This window comes from Eumetopias jubatus, unplaced genomic scaffold (genome assembly GCF_037043125.1).
Source record: "Eumetopias jubatus isolate StellerSeaLion01/CBP00866 unplaced genomic scaffold, mEumJub1_p1.0 scaffold_3, whole genome shotgun sequence".
In the NCBI taxonomy this organism is placed as follows: Eukaryota; Metazoa; Chordata; class Mammalia; order Carnivora; family Otariidae; genus Eumetopias; species Eumetopias jubatus.
In genome coordinates, this window is record NW_028274809.1 from 27,502,132 (window position 1) to 27,526,836 (window position 24,705).

Below are 24,705 nucleotides of genomic sequence, written 5' to 3' on the forward strand. Positions count from 1 at the left end.
TCTTTTTTTTTTTTTAAAGATTTTATTTATCTTTTTGACAGAGAGAGACACAGCGAGTGAGAAAGAACACAAGCAGGGGGAGTGGGAGAGGGAGAAGCAGGCTCCCCGCCGAGCAGGGAGCCCAATGCGGGGCTCGATCCCAGGAGCCTGGGATCATGACCTGAGCCGAAGGCAGACACTTAACGACTGAGCCACCCAGGTGCCCCTGTTGTTTCTATTCTTATACAAGTATGAAACCTAAGGACCAGAGACGTCAGTATCTAAGGTCATATAATAGAAAAGCTGGGCTAGGAACTCAGCTCTTATATCCTGGTCTAATATTCTTTTAGCCAAAATTCACTGTGGTCCAAACATGGGAAGTTTCTTTGGGTCATAACTGTAATGGCACTAAGCATTCCCACTCACTCAACAAACCACTAGAAAGAATGAATCTCTCCGTGCATATGGTGTACCACCACATTCATTCAACTTTCACTCAACAAATATTTATTGAGCACCTACTCTATATTGGACCCTGAAGACAGGATCAACCTCATCCTTGATTTCATGAAACTTATAGTCTAGTAGGTGAGACAAGATGGACATTAAATAATCAGTTATACAATGGGATACTTAATTACAAGTGTGGTGAAAAGCACCGTCTACATCACGGAGAGCATTTCAGATCGAGGAAACAGCAGATGCAGGGAGACCAGTTAAAAGAACTTAATGACTATTGCAGTGACATGGACAAGAGACAATGGATCCTGTGCTAGGGTGGTGCAGAGCAGACTAAGAGAAATGGGTGGATTTAAGCGCTATTCTGGACACAAAACCACTAGTACTTCATGATGGCCAGGATATGGGATGAGGAGAGGGAGATGAAAAGATGACTCTTAGGTTTGTGACTTGGCACAGTCCTATTATTTGAATAGGTGTAATGATATTTAAGAAGAATCATTTAACTTGAACTTTCCACTCTCAAATATCTATGTGGCATCATCCACATAGATGTTCCTAAAACATGCCAGGCCTGCTTCCACCCCAGGGCTTCTGCATGTGCAGTTTTCTCTGCCTGAAATACTCTCCCCCAGTTATCTACGTGGCTCAGTCCTTCAGTTCCTTAAAATATTCAAATTATCACCTTCTCGGGGCTTTCCTAGTCATTCTATCAAGAAATGTCATCTCCTCTCCACATATTTTAAACCTCTTCCTTGATTTGTTGTTCTCCTTCTCATTTTGTTACATATTTTTTCTTATGTAATATTTTCTGACTTGTTTTTCTTCCTAGAATGTAAATTCTAGGAAGGTAGGAATTTCAAAAATTTTTGTCTGTTTTGTTCATTGTTACATTCTCAGTACCTAGAACACAGCATGGAACATAATGGGTATTCAATAAATACTTGTTGAATAAATGATGAGTAAAATGAACATACAACTTCGACTTTCTGGAATTACTGAGGAATTGCAAGACAGCTGACCATTTATTTTAAAGATGCCAAGGTAGATTTTAAAATTAATATTTCATTATTTGTCCTAGATATTATCTACAGGAATTTGAAAGTTAGTGTCTATACTCTACTTGTAAACATTGTTTTTAGAATTATTTTAAAAAATAATCTGTCAGTTGTAGGAGAATAAAAAATATGATAAGAAATACAACATAACTTTCCAAATTTAATGGTCTCAACTTTTCAACAGCGTATTACTCTAACACATTATCTGCATTAAATTATTTCACGTAAATATTATAAAAGATCAAAACCCTTAAATTTCAATCCTGATGTGATAGAACCTTGGTGTAGGAGGGAGTGTTAAATAGTGTTGCCATTCTCATGTTGTGCAACCAAAGTTGAAGCAAACAAAACAATAACTATGGTGCGTTAAATTGCATACTTTGTAGAACAAGTGATTCTTCATTAAATACAACATTCTAGAACTTGAATTTATAGCTCATCCTTTAAAGGATGCTATTAGAAGCCCTATATGCAAGATATGAGTACTATAAGGACTTCTGTTTCTTACTCTGTGAAAATGTGGAAGTTGGACTATGAGGAGCGGAGTATCTCTGACATCCAATGTTCCTTAATTCAATGGATCAGTATAGAAGTGAGGGATAGAAGATAGATTACTTTATTTCTAGAATGTGAGGATATACTTCATAGGTCCTAGTCTAATGGATTTATCCAAATCAATTTTTTTAAAAAGATGCTGGGGCAACGCTGACTGGGAAGGTAATAGATTGACAAATTCTATAAGATTCTTTATATAAAAGAGAAGTACTGTTCTCTTCTTGAACAGGAGTGACTTGCTTGAAGATGCCACCATCTTTTTTAGTCCACCTGACCTCACATGACTGACTGCTCCATTAATGAAGGAGAAGCATATAATTTACAAGGTGATCAATCAAATCCACAGACATGGCCTTGCAGAGATCATGATCTACCTAATAACCACCCTATCCAACAACTATAAATGGAAAGAGCCTTTGTGAAACCACCTCACCAGTAACTTTCAACTATGACAAGGGTACAAAAATTGTGATTTGTGTACTAGTCTTCATAAGGCTTGATGGAGAAAAAAAAAGAAACTTGTTAAAGAATGTAAAAGTATTCCACATAAACCAAAGCACCTATAAAAAAGCTGATGCATTGAGAGAAAAGGTAAGAAGTATCATTCACTGAGTTCCTGCCTAATTTTTTTATGCCACGCATTTAGAGAAATTGTTTATTTTCCTACTTTTGTTTAAATCAAGCAGTTGTGTTCTTCAAAAGCTAACACTACTTATTCTAAAATTTAGATTGAGATTTAATGTAGAATAGGGAGCTAACTATATTGAAATAGTTTTAAATTAATACACTTACTAAGACAGTCTTACCCGAGCCTTGAGTTAAATTAACCCAGGTCACTATTTACAGTGAATCTAAGATTGTGTTATGTTCTTTCTAGTAGAATGAATTTGCATTTCAGCTGAAAAGATTAACTTTATTGCTTTCTGTAAAGCTCCTCATGTTTTCAGCTCTTTTATCTATTCCATTAGGCATTGATTTGCCTCACTGAACTGAGCCACAAAGTTAAGGCTCTCTTCCAATACAAAATTGGACCTTTAATAGAAGTGACGATCACTGTGAGCATACAACCTATACATACAGAAGAGCAATAAATGCTCACACTGAGGCAAATAATAAGGCTTCCCAACTTGGAAAGTTGTTGAACTTCCAAGACAGATATATTTTTTATTATATATTTCCCTTCCCAATTCTTAATGATTGCACAAACAGCAGTAACATAGCTTTTAAAATTAAATCATTTACATACAATCTAACCACTCCAGATTTTATAACAATAGAGCCTGTGTGGAAGAATTAGAGTTACATCTATAAATTTGCTCCCTCATTTATTAATAAGAATTGTGTGACTATTTTTCTCAAGATCTACAGACTGCCTATCTCTATTACAAAACTTGCCTCCTATAAAAAGTTCTGCTATTGCCCTGTCCTCTTCATTGATTCTGAGTTGACCACTGTCCATTCCAACATCCTAGGATTATCCAATTTATAATTGGGAATGACATGCCAGTAGCTTCAATTTTCCCAACAGAGTGAGTTATGGATCCTCAATCAGAGAACAAGGGTCTTTAGCATATCATCTTCATGATTTCTAAGAAGCTTTAACATAAAAATTTTGTCAAAACCTGCAGTTTAACATGTACGGAAAAAGAATCTCTCCTCATTCCTTGTGCTTGAGGCTTTTAAGGGGACAATGTTAAAGTGTTAAGTGATATATTTTTCCTACAAAGACAGTTCAACTGCAGTGCACCTCAATTTCCCAATTCATTTCCTCCTCCAATTTAAATGGATTATCCCATCTGTCACAAAATAGAAGGCAAATATCTTCCTTCCATCTGTTTCTTATGTTGGTGAGGAAATACCTCCTGGTTCTCTAACAAAAGTCACTTCATAACTCCACTGTTGTGGATTTTTTCCAAGTCATCTCCAGCTGAGATAGGATAATTTTGCAGCAGGTTTAACACTCGCCTTATGAAAGAAGAGATGTTCTTCAAGTGACACTGTGAATTTAAGGCTGTTTCTGTTCAGTAATTTTTGTGTCATATGTCTTTACTAGTCATTAATTACCACAATCTCTAAGGCAGTTTTAGTTGAGTTCAAAAGAATAAGGTATCTTTATGTCAGTTTTATGAATTACCAAGTAGAGCAGAAGTCAACTGAAATTAGACATAAAAATATTCACAGATACGGTACAAGAAGCAGAAAGAAAAAGAAGTATTCCTATTTTTTGGCTTGGTTTAACCTTAGTGATTCTGGCAAAGCTGAGGTTAAAACCATTCTTCATGCCTCTCTATCTTGAGGAGTCATTTGAATAAGATCATATATTGTAGAATTTTCATGTCAAATTATACCCATAATTATTCCATCTTAGTTCAATTTTCTTTTTAGTTTCAAGAAAATATCTTAAGAGATAAATTATATTCCCTTGTGATTCTAAGAAGAAACATATTCTTTTCAGTATCAATATTTTCTGGAATATAAGCCAGTAAACCCCACATTTAAATATGGAAAATACTGCATACAAGGACATTTATAGAAAGAGAACTGATTTTAAATATACATAATAGTTGCACCATTTTAAGAGGTATCTCACCAAAAGCTAAAATGATAAACTTTCAAATTGGCACTAAATTGATTTTATTCAACTTAGTCTATTATTTATGTATAAATATAAAACAATATAGCATTTGGATATTTCCAAAAGGCCCCAAATATTTCATTCTCTTGGATGTGCAAAACTCTGAGGAATGCAAGAATAGTATGAGATTTATGAAATTACAGGATCAAATTTGGCAGAATTCATGTTTCGTTTTGTTTTGCTTAAAAAGATTTCGTGTAGCTCATATTTTAATAACATCTTTTTATGAAAAAGCATTTGTCTATGACTTTATTATTATCGAATGTTATAGTCATTCCACAAAGGGCATATGGAGCACCACCCCACCTTCTGCTTCCCCCAGTTCCTTTGGTGGATTTTTTGTAACTCCTTGGGCTTTCTTGAACAGAATCACAATGAGACAGCAAGTAAGTTTTCTGCTAAAGGAAGAAGCAACGCTGAATTTTTGTTTCAGCAGTGAGTAGGAATCCTTGATAGCTTCACATTTTGGCAAGATCTTTCTTCTAACCCTGCCTGAAAATACATTTTCTTTGGCATGAAAGAGGGACACCAAAAATCAGTGGCAGAAAATACAAGACAGACAAGAAAGAGTGGCAGAAAAGAACACTGACGTTGAAAGAAAGTCTTTTGGGAATGTCGAGAGGGCATCACAAGTTTGTTAATGTACAAAGGAAATAATTTCTTTCTTCTTTCTCTCAAGGATGGGTGTTTTATCTCTTTAGTGACAAGCAAAGCCAAACTATTCCATAGGCAGATCAATATCACAAAGGAAATACTAAATGATATTTGTATTATCTCCTTCCAGGCTAATTGCTTCATCTAAACACAGTGTTAAAGCAAGGTTGAGGTCATGGCAAAACTCAAAGGCCCCTGGTTGGCAAAAAAATGTGAATGTTTGTACTGGAGCTGAAGTTAAGAGTTAATAGGTAGAGCTTTACTAATAACCCTCTTCAATACAATTAATCTTAAAGAGAAGTTCTAATCCAATAATCTCATTCATCGGAACTATACAGAACTATCTATTATCAACATGAATGTCCACCCTTTGCAATTTTTAAGCATGAGCAGCCAGAGAAGAAATGTGGTGAACCATGCTGATTTGGGAGTGAACATGGGGAAATGGTAGAAGATGTCATAGGAAATCATTGAAGAAGGAAGGAGATAAAGGCAAAATCACTAAAAGATCATCAAATGAGGTCACAGTCAGGATCTAAACTAGAACACTCAAATTCATATCAGAAATATAATTTTAATCTCTTATGTTAAAATCCACAGGGCAATAGATACATTCAGGAAAGATCGGCTAGGCAATCAATGGAAAGATTCTCCTGTATGGTGAAATCAATTTTTACCCGATAATAACCAGAAGGAAAAGACATGTCATGTTACTTGCGTTATATTTTATAAGCCAGCTTTCTCAGATGAGGTCCAAACTCTTGACAAGGAATCATAACCAGTAACTTTTTAACACCTCCATCCCCCTTCCACTGTAAGAACTGTTCCTTTATAGTATGAGGAGGGCATTCTAATCATTAGTGGGATTTTACTTCTGGCAGCAAGTATGTTGTTCATGTGATTCTTACCTGCCCCCCTTTAGGCTGGTATTTGATGTTGTCTGTCGATCCGATTTTGGATTTGACATTCTTCAGGTCTGGCAGTGGTTGGTTAATAAGCCGAAGTTGCTTGGGAGTAGCGGGAGATTTTGGAGGCGTACGTATGATGGCAACTTTCTTCTCGCTGGGCACCAAGATGGCCGATTTGGGGGTTCCTGGTGTGTGAGGGGTCCTGGGATAGCTCGGGGTTCCAGGAGTACCTGGGGTGCGTGAGGAGTAGCTTGGTGGGGTGCCAGGAGTGATGGCGGTTGATCCAGGGGTAGTGGGTGTGGAAGTGCCACTCTTTCCTGCTCTACGAATTGGCTCTGACCCTATATAAACGAACAAAACCAAACCAAACCAAAACCACAGCATCAGAAAATTCTCGAGACATCCTCTTCCCTCAGGTTGTTAGAACTTATAATACATGAACTTTCTAAAGAGTTTGGAATATTTGTGGATTACAACAATGCTCAAAAAGGCAAAAGTTCCTTTTTTTAGGCTTACAAGCTGGTGACATTTTTTTGAACATGCATTGCTATCAATGCAAAGAAAGAACTTGGGTTTTCTTGATTTATTCTTCTTACTTCTCATTATGAAGGCGTCAGAAGTTCTTTATACTTGTGTGGTCATTAAGGCATGCTGATCTGCCCTAAGTTGGTAGAAGAGTCTGCGCTTCATATTCTATGTGGGGTAGTATTTACTAAAGATTTCCTTGAATGATGTGTGGATCTCTTGCTCTTTTGTGTAGTAAGTTCATTCCAAGATTCAGGTAGACATACAACATAAGACTGTGTACTGATAGCAAGAATTTTGGCCTGTGTACAAAGTCATTTATTGAATTGTGATTCAATGTTACTCCTTCAGCTTATATTGAGGAATGCCGTGAGTTGAAAATGTGTTTACTAAAAGCTATGCAATTATGTCAGACATTGTTCTACAGTATCATGTATTTCCTTTATATGGAAATTTGTCTCAGCTCTTAATACCAAAAAATATCTATTTCTCTTCTTAGAAAAATAGGATGTTTTAACAACATAGTCACAGTGAATCTTGTACCTAATTGTTTTCTCTTATACTTTCTTTACTAGTTTGTGGTTTGAAGTCAAGTCAATACTCCCCCCACCCACATACACCCTGATCCCCTACTGTCAATTATACAGGCTATTTTGAGATGCATTTCTTTGCCTCAACTTGACTTTAGGGTCATTTTATTATTTAACTCCTTCCTCCCATTTTCTTATGCCATGTTTCTTTCATACTAACTTTTTAACTGTGTGTTTGAATGCCATTTCAAATACTTTTTTGAAAGCATAATGCTATAGATGAGACTATACCACCTTACAGATTACAAAGCACTTTTGTGAATACCAAACATTTGATGACCAAACAAATACAGTAGTTGGAGACAGCTCTTATTATTCCTAATTTAAGAATGAGGACATTGAGGCTCATCTACCCAGATGATGCTAAATTCTAAGCCAGATATGATATTTAGTTTCTTAGCTCTAAAAATCTTTTTGCTTAAAATAACACATTGATTTTAATAATAGAACACTTATTTACATGGTTTACATTTATTATTCAAATTCCTTCACTTTTTTTGGTGTTTTATAGGAAGGGCATGAATTTTATTTTTTATTACTAAGTATGTATACTTTGTAAAACCAATAAATCTTCTAGAAATTTTGTAGAGGATAAAGGTATAACTCATTAACTTAAATCAATGAAGTGTCATTGAGTCATCTAATACAACTGGTCATCAGTGTGGGAAGTTCTTCCTGAGAAAGGGGATAATTAATCTTTGCTGAAATAATTACAAGCAGCGAGCTCAAAAGAGCTTCATAGATAATTATAATCTACAGGCAATATCTATTTACCCACTGGTCTGGGTTCAGTCTCCTGAAGAAACAGGATCATTTTACTTCTTTCAGTGAACAGTTTTTATGTATCAAGTGAAAGTTGCCCTGTGTCCTTTTGTTTTTTTTAACATAAGGGCAAACGATAGGTAGACTCCTCAACTGACAATATGAAATTGGATATAAGAAGACTATGTGATAAATTAGTGTGCATTTTTTGATTTTTATCGCTTTCCACAAAAAGGACATTTCAAGACCAGGATGATACAGCCACATCCAACGTGGCTCTTTGTGGCTTCCTTGGTACAAAATTTGTTTTTGGACCGAGTTTTTGATGTTCGAGTCAGTCACTGTGTCCTTCAGAAAAATCTCTTCCCAGAAACTTCATTTCTTCCTCAAATGTTTTCTCTATGACTTCATCACCTTTGAATAGCTCAGGTCTTTTTGGGAGAGGATCTTCTCTCTGTTATTTGCCACTGTACCTAGCACTGATGCCTTTTATGAGACCTGAATACAGTAGGAGTTCAACATTCTTTTTTAACAGTACAAATTGGATTCAGAACTTATCAGTGTGTTGAGGTGTTTTTTACTTCATGGAGACTAAGCTGAAGCAATATTCTGCATGTGCATAACAAGTTTCACTAAAAGCAATAACATTTTTTTTTAAAGTAAGAGTCATTTCTATACTTGTAGAAAATGGCTTTAAACTTCAGAAAACTAAGGAATGAAGGCTTTGTGTTACATCTGGAGAATGAAGAAAAACCAAAAGTATTAAGCCCTAACACCACTGTTCAATAGATACAACCAATTTTTAGTGTAATAAATTATATTCTTGTCATCAAAATGACAAATTTGAGCATTTCCTATTTGTTCTAAAATTGAAAGAGTTAACTCTGAATTACTAAAACAATTTAAAAAATATTTCTGAAAAATATATATTTACAAATGACTTTATTAAGCTGTAGGTTCTTATTAATCTCGTCAACTCCTCAATGACAATGCTTTTCTCTCTACTTGGGCTAACTGCATAGCTTTGTTTCTTTCAGCTTTTCTCAACAGCTGTACAAAATGCCAGGACATGGCTATGTGCAGTTACAGAGATGATGGGTGAATGGGAGGAGGCATATTGCTTGCTCTTCTAGTTGTCCTTATGTTTTTTAGCTATTGCTTTATAGAGAGAAAATAAACCCTATGTCCTGAGATTATCAGAGTATGAATTATGTTCATTACCAAATAATAAAATGCATTAAGCTTATGAATGTAAGTTAGAAAGTCAAAATAGAATTGGTTTAGAAATAAAAACAATTTTAGAATTGGTTTAGAAATAATTTATATACAGATGAACTTTAAAAGGCAGACCTCAAACAGTGGTTTGAGGATGTGGATTTATGGATGAAGTGCCATTTTGCTTCCATAACCACAGATAGAAGCATAATTCAAAGTATACCTTTGGGAAGCACTTGGTGCCTTTGATTTATCTAAACAGCTTCTATATTGATGATGCCCAATTCCAAAGTTAAAGCCTTTTCTCAAGAGATTACTATATCTTAAATGCCTTCTTTGCTAGTTCATTTGAATACTTTATTTTTGTTAAGAGTTTAGTGATTTTTTAAAGTATTCCTGGCACATGTTTCAAAGAATGTTAATATTTCACGAAACTAAGTGGTGTGTAGGTCACAACTGCTCTAACTATAATAAACACTTTCATTCCAGGCAAAAATATGCTTTAAGTGTCATACAAAATAGTGACATTTTAAGTGGGTCAATTATTGTTAAATATTTTTAAAATAAGGGGTAAAATCAACTATAATGTGGTAGTAGTAGCAATTTCCACCATTTTTAATGGATTTTAAATGACAGAGATGGTACTCTCCAAGTGATTCTACATAGCAGTTTTCTAGTACTATTTCTTCCAAATAAATATAAAGAAGACATTAAGGTCATGAAGTTATCAGTGGGCTGAAAACCAAATTCAACCACTTTCTATCTTAATAGCATTGGACAAGTTACCCTCTTTTTTCTCATCACTAGATTCAATCAGGTTATTAATACCTAACCAGCAGCATTGTTAATTAAATTGAGTGAAAAATGTGTCTTAAGTTTTTAGCATCTATATATCTTTTGTTGTAATAGAAACATATTTATGAAAATAATTTGAATCCATGCTTTAACTAGATAATCTTGGTAGTAACACAACACCTGAGTGGGTAATGATTGGAACATTTTTATATTTTTTTTTAAACTGTGATAACTGCCAACCAGTTCATTATGGGCCATCAATCAAAAGAAACTGAAACTATTGCACTGAACATGTTATGTTTACACCCTCATTGGAATTCAAATTCTTAACAAATTGAGCAGAATCCTAGGTTTTGATAATTGGCTTTCCAGTTAGATTTTAGGACTTGGATTCCTAAGAAGGGTTAAGCTTATACAAATATATATATTTTTTAAATTCCTGACTATTGGTTTTCTCTATTAATTACTTCCTTATAGGTACTCATTTTCCACAACAATCATTTTAACTCACACAGCTGTTTTGGATCCATGAATAGTCTAGATTTTCTGATTCTTAGAGGAAATATAATTTGTTTTCAGTGTATGCTTTCCTTGGAAGATGTAAAATATAGACACATAATAAGCTCTTTGCTACTTAAAGGATTAAAAAGGAAGCCAAATGAAAATAAACCTACTGGTAGTCCGCCGTGCTGAAGAGGAGATGGAACTGTTGAGAGAGAAGGAATTCTCATCTCTGTCTCCTGATACACCTCGACGAGGAGGGAGAATGGAGGAGGGTCGGGGCAGAGAAGAGCGCTTTTCTGGGCTCTTGGTTACTCCATCCTGATTGGGGAAAAAGACATTGGGTTCTTAAGCATCTTCAATTATACAAAGTGATTTACATTGCTCTATTTTTCCTCCTGTGCTGATAGATGAATTTCTTTTAATACAGACTACTGAATTTCATATATTTATAAGCATTTCTACTTTGAAACTTAGAAAGAGTTCATATTTGCCTAGAAGTTTTATAAAAATATATAATTCTGGAGTTAGTGCTAATAATTGATCATGAAATTCAAATTCTAAATAATAACATGGGTAAAATGAATTTACTCAAGTAATCTCCAGTGAATTAATAATTTTACTAAAGAAATTTTCATTAGCATGATAACTTGTTAATCAGAAAGGGTTGCCAAGGGGCACTGCATGCATACCAGTTAACAATGACCACTACCATATATTGTGCATTTATGTGACTAGAATTCTAAGTACTTTACATCCATTTATGATTTAATTCTTGCCACAAAATACTATCTGCATTTTATAGCCAAGAAAACAGGTTGAAGCAGTTTATGTAATTTTTTCAAGATCACCGAGTTGATAGGTAGCAGAGGCAGTATTAAATCCTGATGTGTCTGATTGAGTCCAAATGGTGTATTATATTACATATAATTTGCCATTCTTAGATGATACAACATTATATATTATTATATACTATGAGTAACATATATTTATTATATATATATTATGTGTAATATTTTATATAATACATTTTACTTTATTGGTTTGTATTTGAAATTTTACAAGATGCCAAACAAATAAGTAATAAATTAATAAGGAACAGTCTACCTAGAAAGAGGTTTTTTTTTTTTTACTGGTTAACTATTAATAACTATTGAGACTTTTATTTGCGTTTAAGAGGGTCTATTGTTTATATGTCAAATATTTTAGAGTTTAGTCTTTGTTTTTTATATATTTACTGAATCATGTCTTATAACCTCCGAAATTATATTCTTTTCTGAACCTTCGGTTGACCTGCTGCCTTACCTTGTTCCCTGATTGTGAGTATGGCAAACGGTCTGTGGAGCCTGCTGAGGTGGGCTGTATTGAAAACCTGTCAGAAAATGAAGCCCTTTGAGACGTACTAGGGCAAGCAGAGATGCATCTTGGGGACTTTGAGCTACCCTGTAAGGCAGGAATCTTTGACAAGGTAGAATTCTAGCCATGAAAGAAAACAAACAAAATCACAAAATAAACCAAACTATGAAGTCAAAGGAAAATAAAAAAATGTATAAACATATAAGAAATTAAATGCCTACTTTTAATAAGACCACATGATAAATGGTTATAATCAATGATAGACATGTATATTTAATGTGAGAACAAGAGATTTTCATTGAGCAACTCATTTTTAACTGGAACTCACTTAAGACTGCTCATATATGACAATATAGATAAAAATATTCTTCATGAATTCTACATATAAGGTCTGGTTAAGCCATAAGTCTCCCAATGATACCGTATTTGGAAAATGTCTTGAGAGTTGGTTGGAATTGTTCCTTTAATAAATAGAACCTTTAAGGTGTATTTATAAAGAATATCTTGATCACATTTCAAGAACTTTAGAACAAGGCATATTTAAGTCCTCATAATGGAAAATACTTTCTTAAAGTTGAGAAAATGTATTTTCAGATATCTACATTGACTTCATCAGAAAATTACAGATTTTATATAAAATTAGTTCATTTTATAAGTAAAATGCCTAGTGGGGGCCAAATTTACCATAGAATTAATAACATTGTTATGCATAGACCACAATTTGTATAATGTGTTATAAATTCTAAAAATGAAAGTTAGCATTAAAGAGATTGCCCACAATCTCTTTAAACCACAGGGCTCAATTTCCAGGTGTCGATAGTCCCCAGAGAGATATTTTGCAAGTGAAAATCAATGGGTTGGATATACGGCTTTTGGAGGAAGCTTATGCTGGCATGCCACACGTCTCATGGGGGACTTTGTTAAAAATAGGAAAGGTATGATGAAGCCAAGGAGATTTTTGTCTTCAATAATTAATATGATTTAGCTGTTACAAAAATGGCAGTTGAAACTGGCAGCTTTATCTCAAGTTTTGAGATCCATAGGCACTTTAACCGGGGCAGACACAATAACAGACTGCATGTATCACTTCTTGTTTTATAGACCCAGCATCTTGAGTGGGCAGTGTGCCTGAGTTGACCCAAGTCCTTCTTTTCTGATTGATGCTACCCACAGAATAGCAAATTTCAAAAGTGATACAGGAAAGAGAAAAATGGAATAATTGGATTACCTCAAATTAAGAGCGACAACTGGCTCAAAACAAAAACAAAACAAATACACAACAAATGAAATGAATGATATAGGTCAGTTTCACAATAAAGATCAATTGAAAAATCAGAAAGAATTGTTATGATGGATGTCCTGAAAGTCACAGGTAAATAAGAGTTGGTCTTGGGGTTTTAGGAAATTTTTAGGGAGAAGATGAGGTTATGAGGGGAGAAAAAATTGTTAAATGAGAAAAAGTTAGAAAGACTGGTGGCCTAATCCCTCTTCTTCAGGAAGGTGAGATGGGCATTTATAAGGAAAAAAACATTAGCTTTGTGTCAGAAGATGTATATGGTTTCTTTCTTAAGTGTAAGTGTTGTACACCAATTCACATTGAATTACTTAAAGACCAAGGGACTTGAAAATTTCCTAAATATTTTTCGAACAAACAAACAAACAAAACAAATGAACAAAAGGGAGAGAAACGGAGAGGGAGACGGAGAGAGAGAGAAACAAGAAGCAGACTCTTAACTATAGAGAACAAACTGATGTTTACCAGAGGGGAGGTGGGTGGGTGGGATGGGTTAAATAGGTGATGGGGATTAAGAAGTACCCTTGTCATGATGAGCACTGGGTGTTGGATAGAAGTGTAGGATCATTATATTGTACACCCGAACCTAATATTACATGGTATGTTAACTAACTGGAATTAAAAGCCAAGAAACTAAAAGTTCAAAAAAAAGATTTTCTGAAAAATGTCCATTTAAAAATGCTTTTTTAAATGGGGGAAAGCTGACTTACTTTCTATATCTGCTCCTAAAGACTTCTACCTTTCAAATAATAACAACAACTATCACTGTTTATTGAATAATTACTATGCTCTAGGCACTAGATGGTTTTGTAATTAACCATATTTAATTTTCACAACTAACTTAGGATACAGGAATTTTTATTCCTCCCTTTATTTTTGGAAAATTAAGACATAGGGAGAAAAAGATCATATAGCTAATAAATGTTCAAGACCTGGACCTGGTCGGCTCCATAACCCTGCCCTGAACCACCACAACTCACTGGTTCCCCATCAGAAATAAAAGGTAAAGAGACAGAAATCTTGAAGTTACAGTATTCTCAAGCCCGGTGTTTACCAAAGCAATACATGGATTCTATTGCTTGCCATATAATTCAGGAATATGTCTGAAAACATTATATAAAAATCAATTTTTAAAATTCACATGAAGTCCCTTAGGTTCAAAATGATATAAAAAGTTTGGCTGTCATTGGAAATGAATTTCTATTTTTCACAATAAAAAATGGAAGTCTAAAATCTTACTAGTTTTTATTTATTTTTCTCAATCCCTTTATTTTTTAAATTTAAATTCAATTAACATATAGTATATTATTAGTTTCAGAGGTAGAGTTCAGTGATTCATTGGTCTTATATAACACCTAGTGCTCATTACATTACATGCCCTCCTTAATGTCTATCACCCAGTTACCCCATTCCCCCACCTCTTTCCCCTCCAGCAACCCTCAGTTTATTTCCTATTTTTAAGAGTCTCTTATGGTTTGTCTCCCTCTCTGATTTTGTCTTGTTTTATTTTTCCTTCCCTTCCCCTATGCTCCTCTGTTTTGTTTCTTAAATTCCACATATGAGTGAAATCATATATTTGTTTTTCTCTGATTGACTTATTTCACTTAGTCTAATACCTTCTAGTTCCATCCACGTTGTTGGAAATGGCAAGATTTCATTTTTCTGATAGCTGAGTAACATTTCATTGTATATATATATACCACATCTTCTTTCTCCATTCATCTATTGATGGATGTCTGGACTCTTTCCATAGTTTGGCTATTGTGGACATTGCTGCTATAAACATTGGGGTGCAGGTGCCCCTTCGGATCACTACATTTGTATCTTTGGGGTAGATTCCCAGTAGTGCAATTGTTGGGTCGTAGCGTAGCTCTATTTTCAACTTTTTGAGGAAACTCCATACTGTTTTCCAGAGTGCCTGTACCACTGGCATTAAAATCTTACTAGTTTTTAGAATGCTAAACAAAGAGTTGTGATTTACATATTATATGATGTCTAAACCCCAGAACGTTGTGATGCACTACTAGTTAATATCATTCAAACGATTTGTTGTAATTTTAGGAATTCTTTAGTAGTCCTTTTTTTTTAAAAGATTTTATTTTGAAGTAATCTCTATTCCCAATGTGGGGCTCAAACTCACGACCCCGAGTTCAAGAATTGATCCAACTGAGCCAGCCAGGCACCACTCTTAGTAGTCTTTTAATTTTTTTTTTCTTTCAATCAGAAAGGAGTAAAATACTTCATATTGGCTCTGGTTTTTTGGAAGCTTAAAAAATAATGGTTAATCAAATAAAAAGTAAAATTAAAAAAAGAAATATGAATGATTTATATACATGAAGAAGTTAAGTATCATTAATGCAACCAGATTAAAACATTTTATCTCCATAACTTGGCAAATATAGAAAAAGCATACGAATATCTAGTAATAATAATGAACATGGGTACTCTTATATACAGCTGGGGGTACATATAAGTCAGTAGAACCTTTCTGGAGGACAACTTGACAATGTGTAGCAAAAACTTTAAAACTAAAAACTTAAAACAGTAGTTTCACTACTAGGAAATTATCCTAAGGAAAAGCATATGGATGCATCCATAGATTAAGCCAAAAATATTTCTACAGCAATATTGTTAATATGGCAATAAAAATAGTTTAAAAGTCAAATAATAGGGAGTTGATCAAGTATATCACTATAAATAAATAAAACAGAATGCAGTGTAGTCATTAAAGTGATGCACAAGAATGTTTAACGACAGGGAAATCTGTTTACTGTTTAATTAAAAAACTCATGCAGTGTTTCCATTTAAGTTATTACAGCTATAAGTGAGTAGGAAAAAATAAAGATTTTACATCAAAATAGTTGACTGTAGTTTTCTTTAGGTAAAGGGATTATGATACATTTTTACTTATATTTGCTCACCCACATTGTTTAATTTTCTCATATTCTTATTTTGTAGTAACAATAATGAAATGTATTATCAAACACAGTTTAATGTTGATTATAATGATTTATCTCGATTCTATGAAAAGTAAATAAATTGAGCTCCCCTATTTTTGCCAGATTATCATGCTGTTTGTTTCCATTTTACTAAAAAGAAAAAAGGCAACCTTCATCCCAGCTCTGCCCTCACCAACTGCTATCACATGTCATTCCAGAAGATATTGAGACATGCCCGAATGCTACCAAGAATCATTCTGGGTGAGTGAATAATTTAAAATGACATTTAAGAGTAAACATCTGAAGTCTAACTTATATCTAAAGTTATTGAGACGTTGCCACCAATACCAAAAGGAACTTCAAGTGAAGAGCAAGGAAAAAATTATTTTACTCACAGAGACTTTGTCCTTTGCCTGTTTAAATACACTGGAAGCCTGAGTTGATTCACCACCTGTTGCTGTCAAAAAAAGAAGATAACAAACAACCCCAAACTTAGTGGCTTAACAACCACACAAATGCATTTTTCAATATCTTTTGGATACTCAATTGTGTCAACAGACGAATGCAAAGCAAAACTTTGCTTATTTTGAGATTCGAATTCAGTAACTGAAGAAACCTGAATAAGAACATTCTAGCATGTGGCTCCCACTATAGTGTGTGCTAATTAACATAACCCAGTGTTTACCAAAGCTTAGGTAAGCACACCAAATAATTTCCTATTGGTTACCAAGGTACCTTTAAATACTGTTACTCCACGAGCATAGATCCTTTAGAACGAAAGTCACAGAACAACCATCCAATGCTGTAGAATTTAAAGGGGGAAGTGATTGGTTTCTAGGGTTGGCATGATATTAAAGAGTGTTCAGGGAGATTCCCAAGCCCTCTTTTTGTAGCCAATGGCATACATACAGATATTTCCATATTTCATATTCCAAACTCATGATCAGCCAACCCCTTTCCCTCTGCACCCCTTCATTTCACAATATGAATGACACAGTTGTTTGACGTGAAACGCACCACATGAGAAGAAAAATAGATTGTCAAGGAAAGAAAACAAGAGTGGAATTTAGGTTCAGTAATATAGAACATGTTCTACACATGCACTGCCTGTATGAAATTATTACCACATCTGTTACTGTTGTTTTTCTTGTTGCTGTTTTATACCTCTGGCTTCAGTTTTAAACTCCACTATCTCCAGCACATTTTCTGTTGATGACTTACCTGACTTGACTTAAATATCTCTTATGATTGAAAACAATCCTTTGTGTTTTGGGAAAACCATCCCTACTTAAAAATTGTGCTTAGAAAATGAAAGGCACAAGCTTGTGTAGTTACCTCCTCCTTAATTTCCTTCCTAAGAAGGAAAACACCGGGGGGGTGGGGGAGGAACTTATGCTTATAAGCACTCTGAATGAGTTTCAGAAAGGTTTCTTATGTCTCATGCAGCTCTAACACAAGTATAACTGTCTACAAGATGCTATATGCTACTTAGGACAGGCTAGTAAGATTATTCACAGATTCTGGAATGATTTTTTTTTAAAAGAAGCAGTGCAAATGATGCTTTCCTAATATTTCTGTAATATTTCTTAAAATTCTGTGACATAGAGTTTGCTTCAAGCCAATGACATCCATGTTTGATATATGCTTTCTGCTCAAGTATTTAATATTTGAACAGATTAAGGGAAGATATTAATAAGTCCAAAGATCTTAAATTTTCTTTAATGAATGACTTGAAAAGGCAATTCACTATCAGTGTGGCAAATTGAATACCAATGACATGTCAGACACTTCACCAAACCATTTGATGTTTCCTCCAAAATTCCATAATCCTGATATATTTTTCATCCTCTTATACATGATATAGGATTTTTATGCCCAAACCAAGAGAGTCTGCCTGTCCACGCATTTTTCTAACTAGAAGTAAAATTCCAAGTTTAATGCAAATGAATTAAAATGTGATATAAGAATTGGAGATGTCATACTAATTTCTAACTGAGAAACACTCTTCAACCTGAACTTTTACCATCAAGTTTTCTATATAATTTATGAGCCTTCCACTTTCAAATACTGCCTTAAAGATTAGTTCTTGGAGGAAAGCTCATGAGATGATTCCCCTATGAAGAACACAGATACAAAATACTTAGAATTTTATTGACCATCATAAAACCATCAATTACCTTGATTTTCTTTTTCTTACAAAGGTTAATGCTGCTCTTAATCATTAAAGCCATCAGAAGGTTTATATAAAGGCACCTTTTTTTTTACCCCTATCTAAGGGGTATGTAAAGGTAAATATTCCTTTCTTACTTAGCAATCTGATACCTAATTTTGTAGCCTGCAAGTGTGCTATCTAATGAATGCTAAAATGCTAAAATGTATTGCAAATTAAGATTATCCTAGGATAATTATACATTTAACATGAATACTTTGCACTGAAATTTAGGAATAGAGTTTGCATTATAGATATTTGTATGAGCTTTTATTGTGATTTGTAATAAGTTTTGCTCCTTCATTTCACCGCTTTTTTAAGGAGTTAAAAACAAGTATATTTGAAGAAGACAGAAAAATAAGAAGGTAGCAACATAGAAATACACCTAAGTTATAAGAAACGAAGGAGTTTTATCCGGGAATTCTGAATACTAAATTATATAGAAAAATTAGCAGTTTGAATCCAACACATTTAAGAAAATCCCAATGACAAAGTGTCAGTGAAGAGATGTAGTACAGTGAATTGAAAGCCTTGCTAATTTTGGATACAAGGAATAAAATCTGATGGGATGAGCAGGCAATTTCCTTTCCTTTTTTTTTTCTTTCATCTGAAGCAAAGTAATTTTGCAATCACAATTTTACCCCAGATTTGCTTTTCATTTTCAGTCTTGAAATCACTACCCATTCTTGGCAAATTCATCAACATCAGTAACAGATTTGGCAGTAACCATGTAGAAAATAGGACAAATATAGTATGGGTTTAAGCATGAGAGAGATAAATAAGCAAAATAATGAGAAGGCATACCACAGTTATATTCATCATCATCGTCTAACCAAACACACAGAATGAAAAGAGGAATTCCCAGAACGTGACACTAGAGCACAATGCCAAGATAAAATCACTGCTAAGTCTGAGCATGACAAAGAAACGGATGGTCATGACCTCTTCTGCAGGGAGGGGGAAAAAAAAAGAATAATGATACAAGACACTTAATAGCGAAATTGTTCATGACTGCTAAGATTCTCGGAAGAAAAACAAAATGAAGAAGCCGCTACAGGAATGAGATAAAAAAAAAAAAAGACATGTCTATGTTTGCCAGCCACATTGCAGAACTGAAGAGTCACCTGTGGTTTTCCGCTTAACACAGGAGAGATGAGTTGGTCTAGTATATTTGATAGCAGGTTTTAAAATGAATTTCCTGGAGGGAGAGTGGGCCTGAACCTCTGTTTTTTTAGCAAGTTCAGCCTTCTTATAAACTGCTACGAATAAAGAAAACACAAAAAAGCATACCATCAGGAGAAAATAAACAGTTGGAGCAAAACCGAACAAAATTTCATAAATAATTAGTTACCACTGTTAGGAAGTTTCTTCTACAAAAGAGTAATAATGAATTCAAAAACATTTTTAAAGAAGTTATTGTGAAATGAACCTTTTTTCCTTCTCACTTCATCTCTGGAGACTGTGCTAGGTTCCTTTTTAGCTATTTTTCTTTCAGGAGTGGAAATTCTGCCTCTCCCGGTTTTAAAAGGCTTTTCTTTTCTATGTTTCTCAAGAGATGGTCTCCGAGCTTCCTTTTCAGCTTTCTCCTCTTTAGGAATAGTTTCTAACTGTTCTGTCATGATGCTCCTATCATCATCTGCGGATCAAAGCAAACCATGACAACAACAACAACAATGAAAACATTAGTAACAAATGTATACAATCCTTCATATATTTAACAAAATGCAAAATAGAGATAAAGGGACATTTAACAAGTTTAAAATGAAAAAGAAATCCATTAGGTTATTGGATTTTATTTGGAAGTAGAAAATTTAAAAAAAAAATAATGCACACCTTGAGTGTCCACCCAGAGGCTGTCAGCATCCATGATGGAGTCATCAATGGTGGTCTCGTCTTTATAATCGTCATAGGTTTCTGTCTTATATTCTGAGAGTGCAACCTCTTCTCTCTCAGGGGAAGCGGGAGCCTCCGGGGAGCCATCCTTGGGTTCCGCCTGGGCTTCGGCTGCCTCTTCTACTTCGAGCTCTTCTTCAGCGTGGGGGGATGGTCTCCTCTCCACCTCAGGCTGCTCCAGGGCTGCAAAACGCACGCTGTGGGAACCTGACTCCCCTTCATCCGTTGTGGTTTGCACCACAGTGATAAAGTCATCCTCGATGGTCACAACGGACTCGATCACTCCTTTGTGCTCACCAGGGCAGGTCTCCACAAATTCCTCCCTGACACCTGGGACGCCCAGGTCAGTAATCTGAAGGGTGTCGGAGCGGAAGAGCAGTTTATCATATTCTCCCCGGGCTTCTATCTCTTCTTCCTCACTCTGAGCCTCTGCCGGTTCAGCCCTGGTGGTTTCAGGCAATGGCTCTGCGACGTCGGAGGGCGTGACAGAGATATCTGGGGTTTCTTTGCTTTCTTCTTTCGGCTGTTGAATAAATTCCATCTGGACATCAGCTCTTTCATCTGGGACTAAATCAGCCTCTGAGACAGCAGGTGCACACGGTATCTCCACTGACAATTTGATGGCAATCTCGTCTTGAATTAGAGAGGATTCTGGGGATGTTTCCTTCTTGCCCTCATCAGCTTTCAAGGACTCCATGGTGAGGCTCTCATGCTCACCACTGGACTCGTAGGACTCTTCCTTGTCTACAGCCTCCTGGTGCACCAAGTCAGGCTTGGCTACCTTCTCCTTGATTTCTGTCTCACTGACTTTAGTGCCTTCTTTCATGTGGCCAGCCTCAACACTCATAAACGCGTCTTCCTCCTGAGGTGCTCCAGATGAGGGGGGGAGATCTTGTGTCGCCTCGAGCTTAAGCTCTGTTGCCTTTCCAGCGTCTACCGCCAGCCCTGAGGCCATCTGTCCAAAGTCACTGATTTTCATATCTAATTGACCCTGGTCAGCTTTCATTGCAACAAAATCCAGTTCTGGTTCAGCTTTTTTGGATGGTTCGACCTCAGCTACTTCTGGCACTGAACTAAGACCTTTCTCAGCTTTCTCGGCTGCGGGAGGTGATGCGTCTTTTGAAACGGTCAGTTCTTTGGTGGGAGTGTGCTCGTAGGTTACTCCTAAGCCAAATGTTTCAACTTCATCACTGGCCTCTTCTGTTGCCTTGGCGTGTTCTTTTGCATCAGCATGTTCTTCACTCTTTTCCAGAACAGTATCCAGCTTATCATTAGCTTTCCTCTCCTGATCAAACTCCCTACCCAGTCCCGATTTGTCACCAGAGATATGCGGGGGTACTTCTTTCTCAGCACCGAACTCATCTTTGACTCTTCCGGCAGCTGCCAATTTTACTTCAATCAAGGACAGGTCTGTGGCTAGATCTCTTCGCATTTTATCTTCCGTGCCTTCATAAAAGGAACCACTCTCCCCTGACAAATTCTCACTGTCTTGAACGGGTGATGGGAGTGGGACTGTGTATTTATTGAACACACAGTAACCCAGGTCCTCAAGCTGACTGTCTGTTTTAACAATGACATGGTTTTCATCGGTGACAGGGGGCAAGCCGGTACTACTCTCCTCGACCACAGTCTCTGATGGGACTGACTTCCTCCTGGCAACCTCAGCATCTGCACCCACGGAAGCTAATCTTGACCTTGTGCCTGCCAGATCTAGCATTTCCGGCAGGTCAGGGGCCATGACAGTACCATTTTTGTAGTAATCTTTGGCTAAGAAAGGTGACTCACACGAGGTCTCGACTTGAGTACTTTCCTCTCCAGCAGCTTTTCCTCCCTCTGTCTGGTCTTCCTCTTTGCTTTCTACTGGGAAACAGGGGGCTTTCTCCAGTGCAGGTGTTGTGGCTGGAAGGTAATCATCCCCTTCATCCATACTTCCACTAGTGTTGGTTAGAATATCAGAAGCCAGAGGAGAGAGATCATGTCCCCGACCAAAGTTAAATCCAAGGGCTATGGAATCCAGGCAAGACATGGGCAAATTGATTGACATGCTTCGCTGTTCTATTGCAGACCTCCCACCGAGTCCTAAACTCCTGCTTAGCGTCAAGTCATCCTTATTCTTACTGTGGAGATCCCGCTTCTCCCCATACACTTTTGGGTCAATAGTAAACATTCTTTCTTGAGGAGAACTAGGTTCTTCAGGTAAATCAGACGGATAACTCTGTGCAAGAGTGCTGTACCCTGTTTCTTGTGCTGGAGCACTGGGCTGGGGTTCTTTACCTGCCTCAAGTCCCTTGTCTCCGTTTTTACACACGGGAGATAGGGTATCAAAAGACTCTTGGACACTTTCTCTGGTGTCACTGAGTTCATAGTAATCACTGCCTGGCTGGATGCTTTTGGTCACTTCTTCTTTCAAGGCGGATGTTTCAAAATACTTGGACATTCCTGACTTATCTTCATAAAACGGCATGTCAAGCTCCACTGATGTTGCAGGCCCAACCCCTTCCATCTTAATATCTTTGTCTGCAACTTTTTCTTCAAAAAGGTCCTGGGCTGCACTCTTTTCACTTACTGCCACTGGTTCGGTCATGACTTTCTCCAGTGTCTTAGAGGTCATGGCTGAGTCTGTCACAGCTTGCTCCAAACTGACAGGGAATGAGTCCTGTTTTAATGGCTCTGTGGTAGGCTCTTGGACTTTCTGCTCTTCTTTTGAGAGGGTATGCTCCATGCAGGGCTGAATTATGCCTGTTTCTCCATCTGTCAGTTTCAGGGGCTCACTCTCTTTTGGCACGGCTTCTTTGTCAGAAATGGTTGTCTTTTCTTCAAGCTTTAGCAGAGATTCCTTTTCAGTAAGTGTCACTTCCTGCTCTTTTTTCTGTGCACTCTCTTGCTTTATTGCCCCTTTCTCCTCTCCTAAAACTTTCTCTGGGACACATTCCTCCACGGTCGGAATGTGGGCATCTTTGGGTAAGGTGAATGCCTCTAGGGCTGGCGCTTCTGCCATTTTGCCAGGTTTATCCTTACGGGGCTCTTCAGCTTTAGAACTATCTTTGGCAGTTGCTGGGCCACTGGTTTCTTCCAGAGATTTTTTGTCATCTGGTTGTAATAGGGCAGGGACAAAGGGTGATGCTTCTGCAACTATTTCATTCTTCATGACATCTAAAGGAAGAGTGAAGCTGCCAGCCTGAAAGGGACTGGGCATGGGAGAATCAAACTGTTTCCCCTCCCATTTGGGGATATCCTCAAGGACATCTTTTCCCTTCATGGGGGTTAGAGGGCCAGGCGAGATGGGAGCAGCTAAACCCCACTCATCCTTTTTGGCTTCCGTTGGCATTTCGATGAACCAGTCTTTTTGCTCTTTTGGAGCTGGGGGCTCTGCAGAGAGGCCAATACCAGGCACTACGATGCTTGGTTCTGTCTTCTGTTTCATGTCTTCTAGCCCGGCACCAACAGTATGCCCAAACAGAGTGGGAGGTGCTTTTTCTTCCTCTGGGCCTTGCATGTCCTTTTTGTCAGGGAAAATTTTAGTTGTCTCAGGCTGAGAAACGAAGGCAGCATGTTTGAGGTCTTCACCAGGCTTACTTTGTTTCTCTGACTCTTTGTCCTTCTTGTCTAAGGGCTCAGCTGGAGAGGGAGTCAAGTCCTGTTGATCATGGAACTCCATCTTCGAGGCTGGAAGTAAACCTGAAGTAATTGGGTTGATTTTTAAACAAATAATAGGCAAGTGCTTTCAGGCAGGAAGCTTAAAATTATATTTTGAAATGACAAATGAATGGTAGGGTAAGAAAACAAAACAAAACTATGGAACATGCAAGCATGCTACCCATTTAAAAATCGATATGAAAATGTCAGGACTAAGATACATTTGTACTACTGCAGAAATGGACTCCCATTGCGAATTAATGCATACAGGGATTGTGTATTTTGAATACTCTTTTCTCCTTTGTTCGGGCTCTCCTAAATACCATGTAATATGTATTGTAGTGGAAAATTTCATGTGCCTTTTGCAGACAAAAATGATAAATTAAAGAATATTGAATAAGTCAGTAATATTAGGGTACAAAAATACATTAAGGGCTAAATATGAAAAACGGATGAAAGTCTACTGAACTTTTTCACTTGTGTTCTCATTTAAAAATGAACTGGCAGGCCATGGGCAGAAGGGCAATTCATTCATAATAAGTATTATGTTAAAATCAAGTTAATTGATTTATAAATGCCAGGACCAAGTTTTTGAACATTAAGAAGTTACTGACATAATTTTTAAAGGCATCATCTGAGATTAAATTTCAGGAATATAAATAAATATTTGCTATTAACTTTAAATGATATGACAAGGTGGTTTCTATCACAAAATCAAAATTTTTAATTCCTAATCATTAGC

The 24,705-nt window shown here is 36.3% G+C and overlaps 1 protein-coding gene across 26 annotated transcripts in view; it reads right to left on the bottom strand.

Moving 5' to 3' along the window:
• MAP2 (microtubule associated protein 2) overlaps window positions 1–24,705 on the bottom strand; it is a 76,573-nt gene that overhangs the window by 13,535 nt on the left and 38,333 nt on the right. For 4 of the 26 annotated variants that reach the window (XM_088022052.1, XM_028112204.2, XM_088022049.1 and 1 more), the window contains 6 exons: window positions 20,268–24,005; window positions 19,864–20,070; window positions 19,559–19,693; window positions 16,621–16,682; window positions 10,810–10,957; window positions 6,249–6,589 (listed from right to left, as the gene is read on the bottom strand). In XM_088022052.1, coding sequence (XP_087878178.1) covers window positions 6,249–6,589; window positions 10,810–10,957; window positions 16,621–16,682; window positions 19,559–19,693; window positions 19,864–20,070; window positions 20,268–24,005 — 4,631 coding nt within the window. Of the gene's footprint in view, window positions 1–6,248; window positions 6,590–10,809; window positions 10,958–11,941; window positions 12,113–16,620; window positions 16,683–19,558; window positions 19,694–19,863; window positions 20,071–20,267; window positions 24,006–24,705 lie in introns of all 26 variants that reach the window. The other 22 variants (XM_088022068.1, XM_088022062.1, XM_088022067.1 and 19 more) reach the window with 11 other exon arrangements.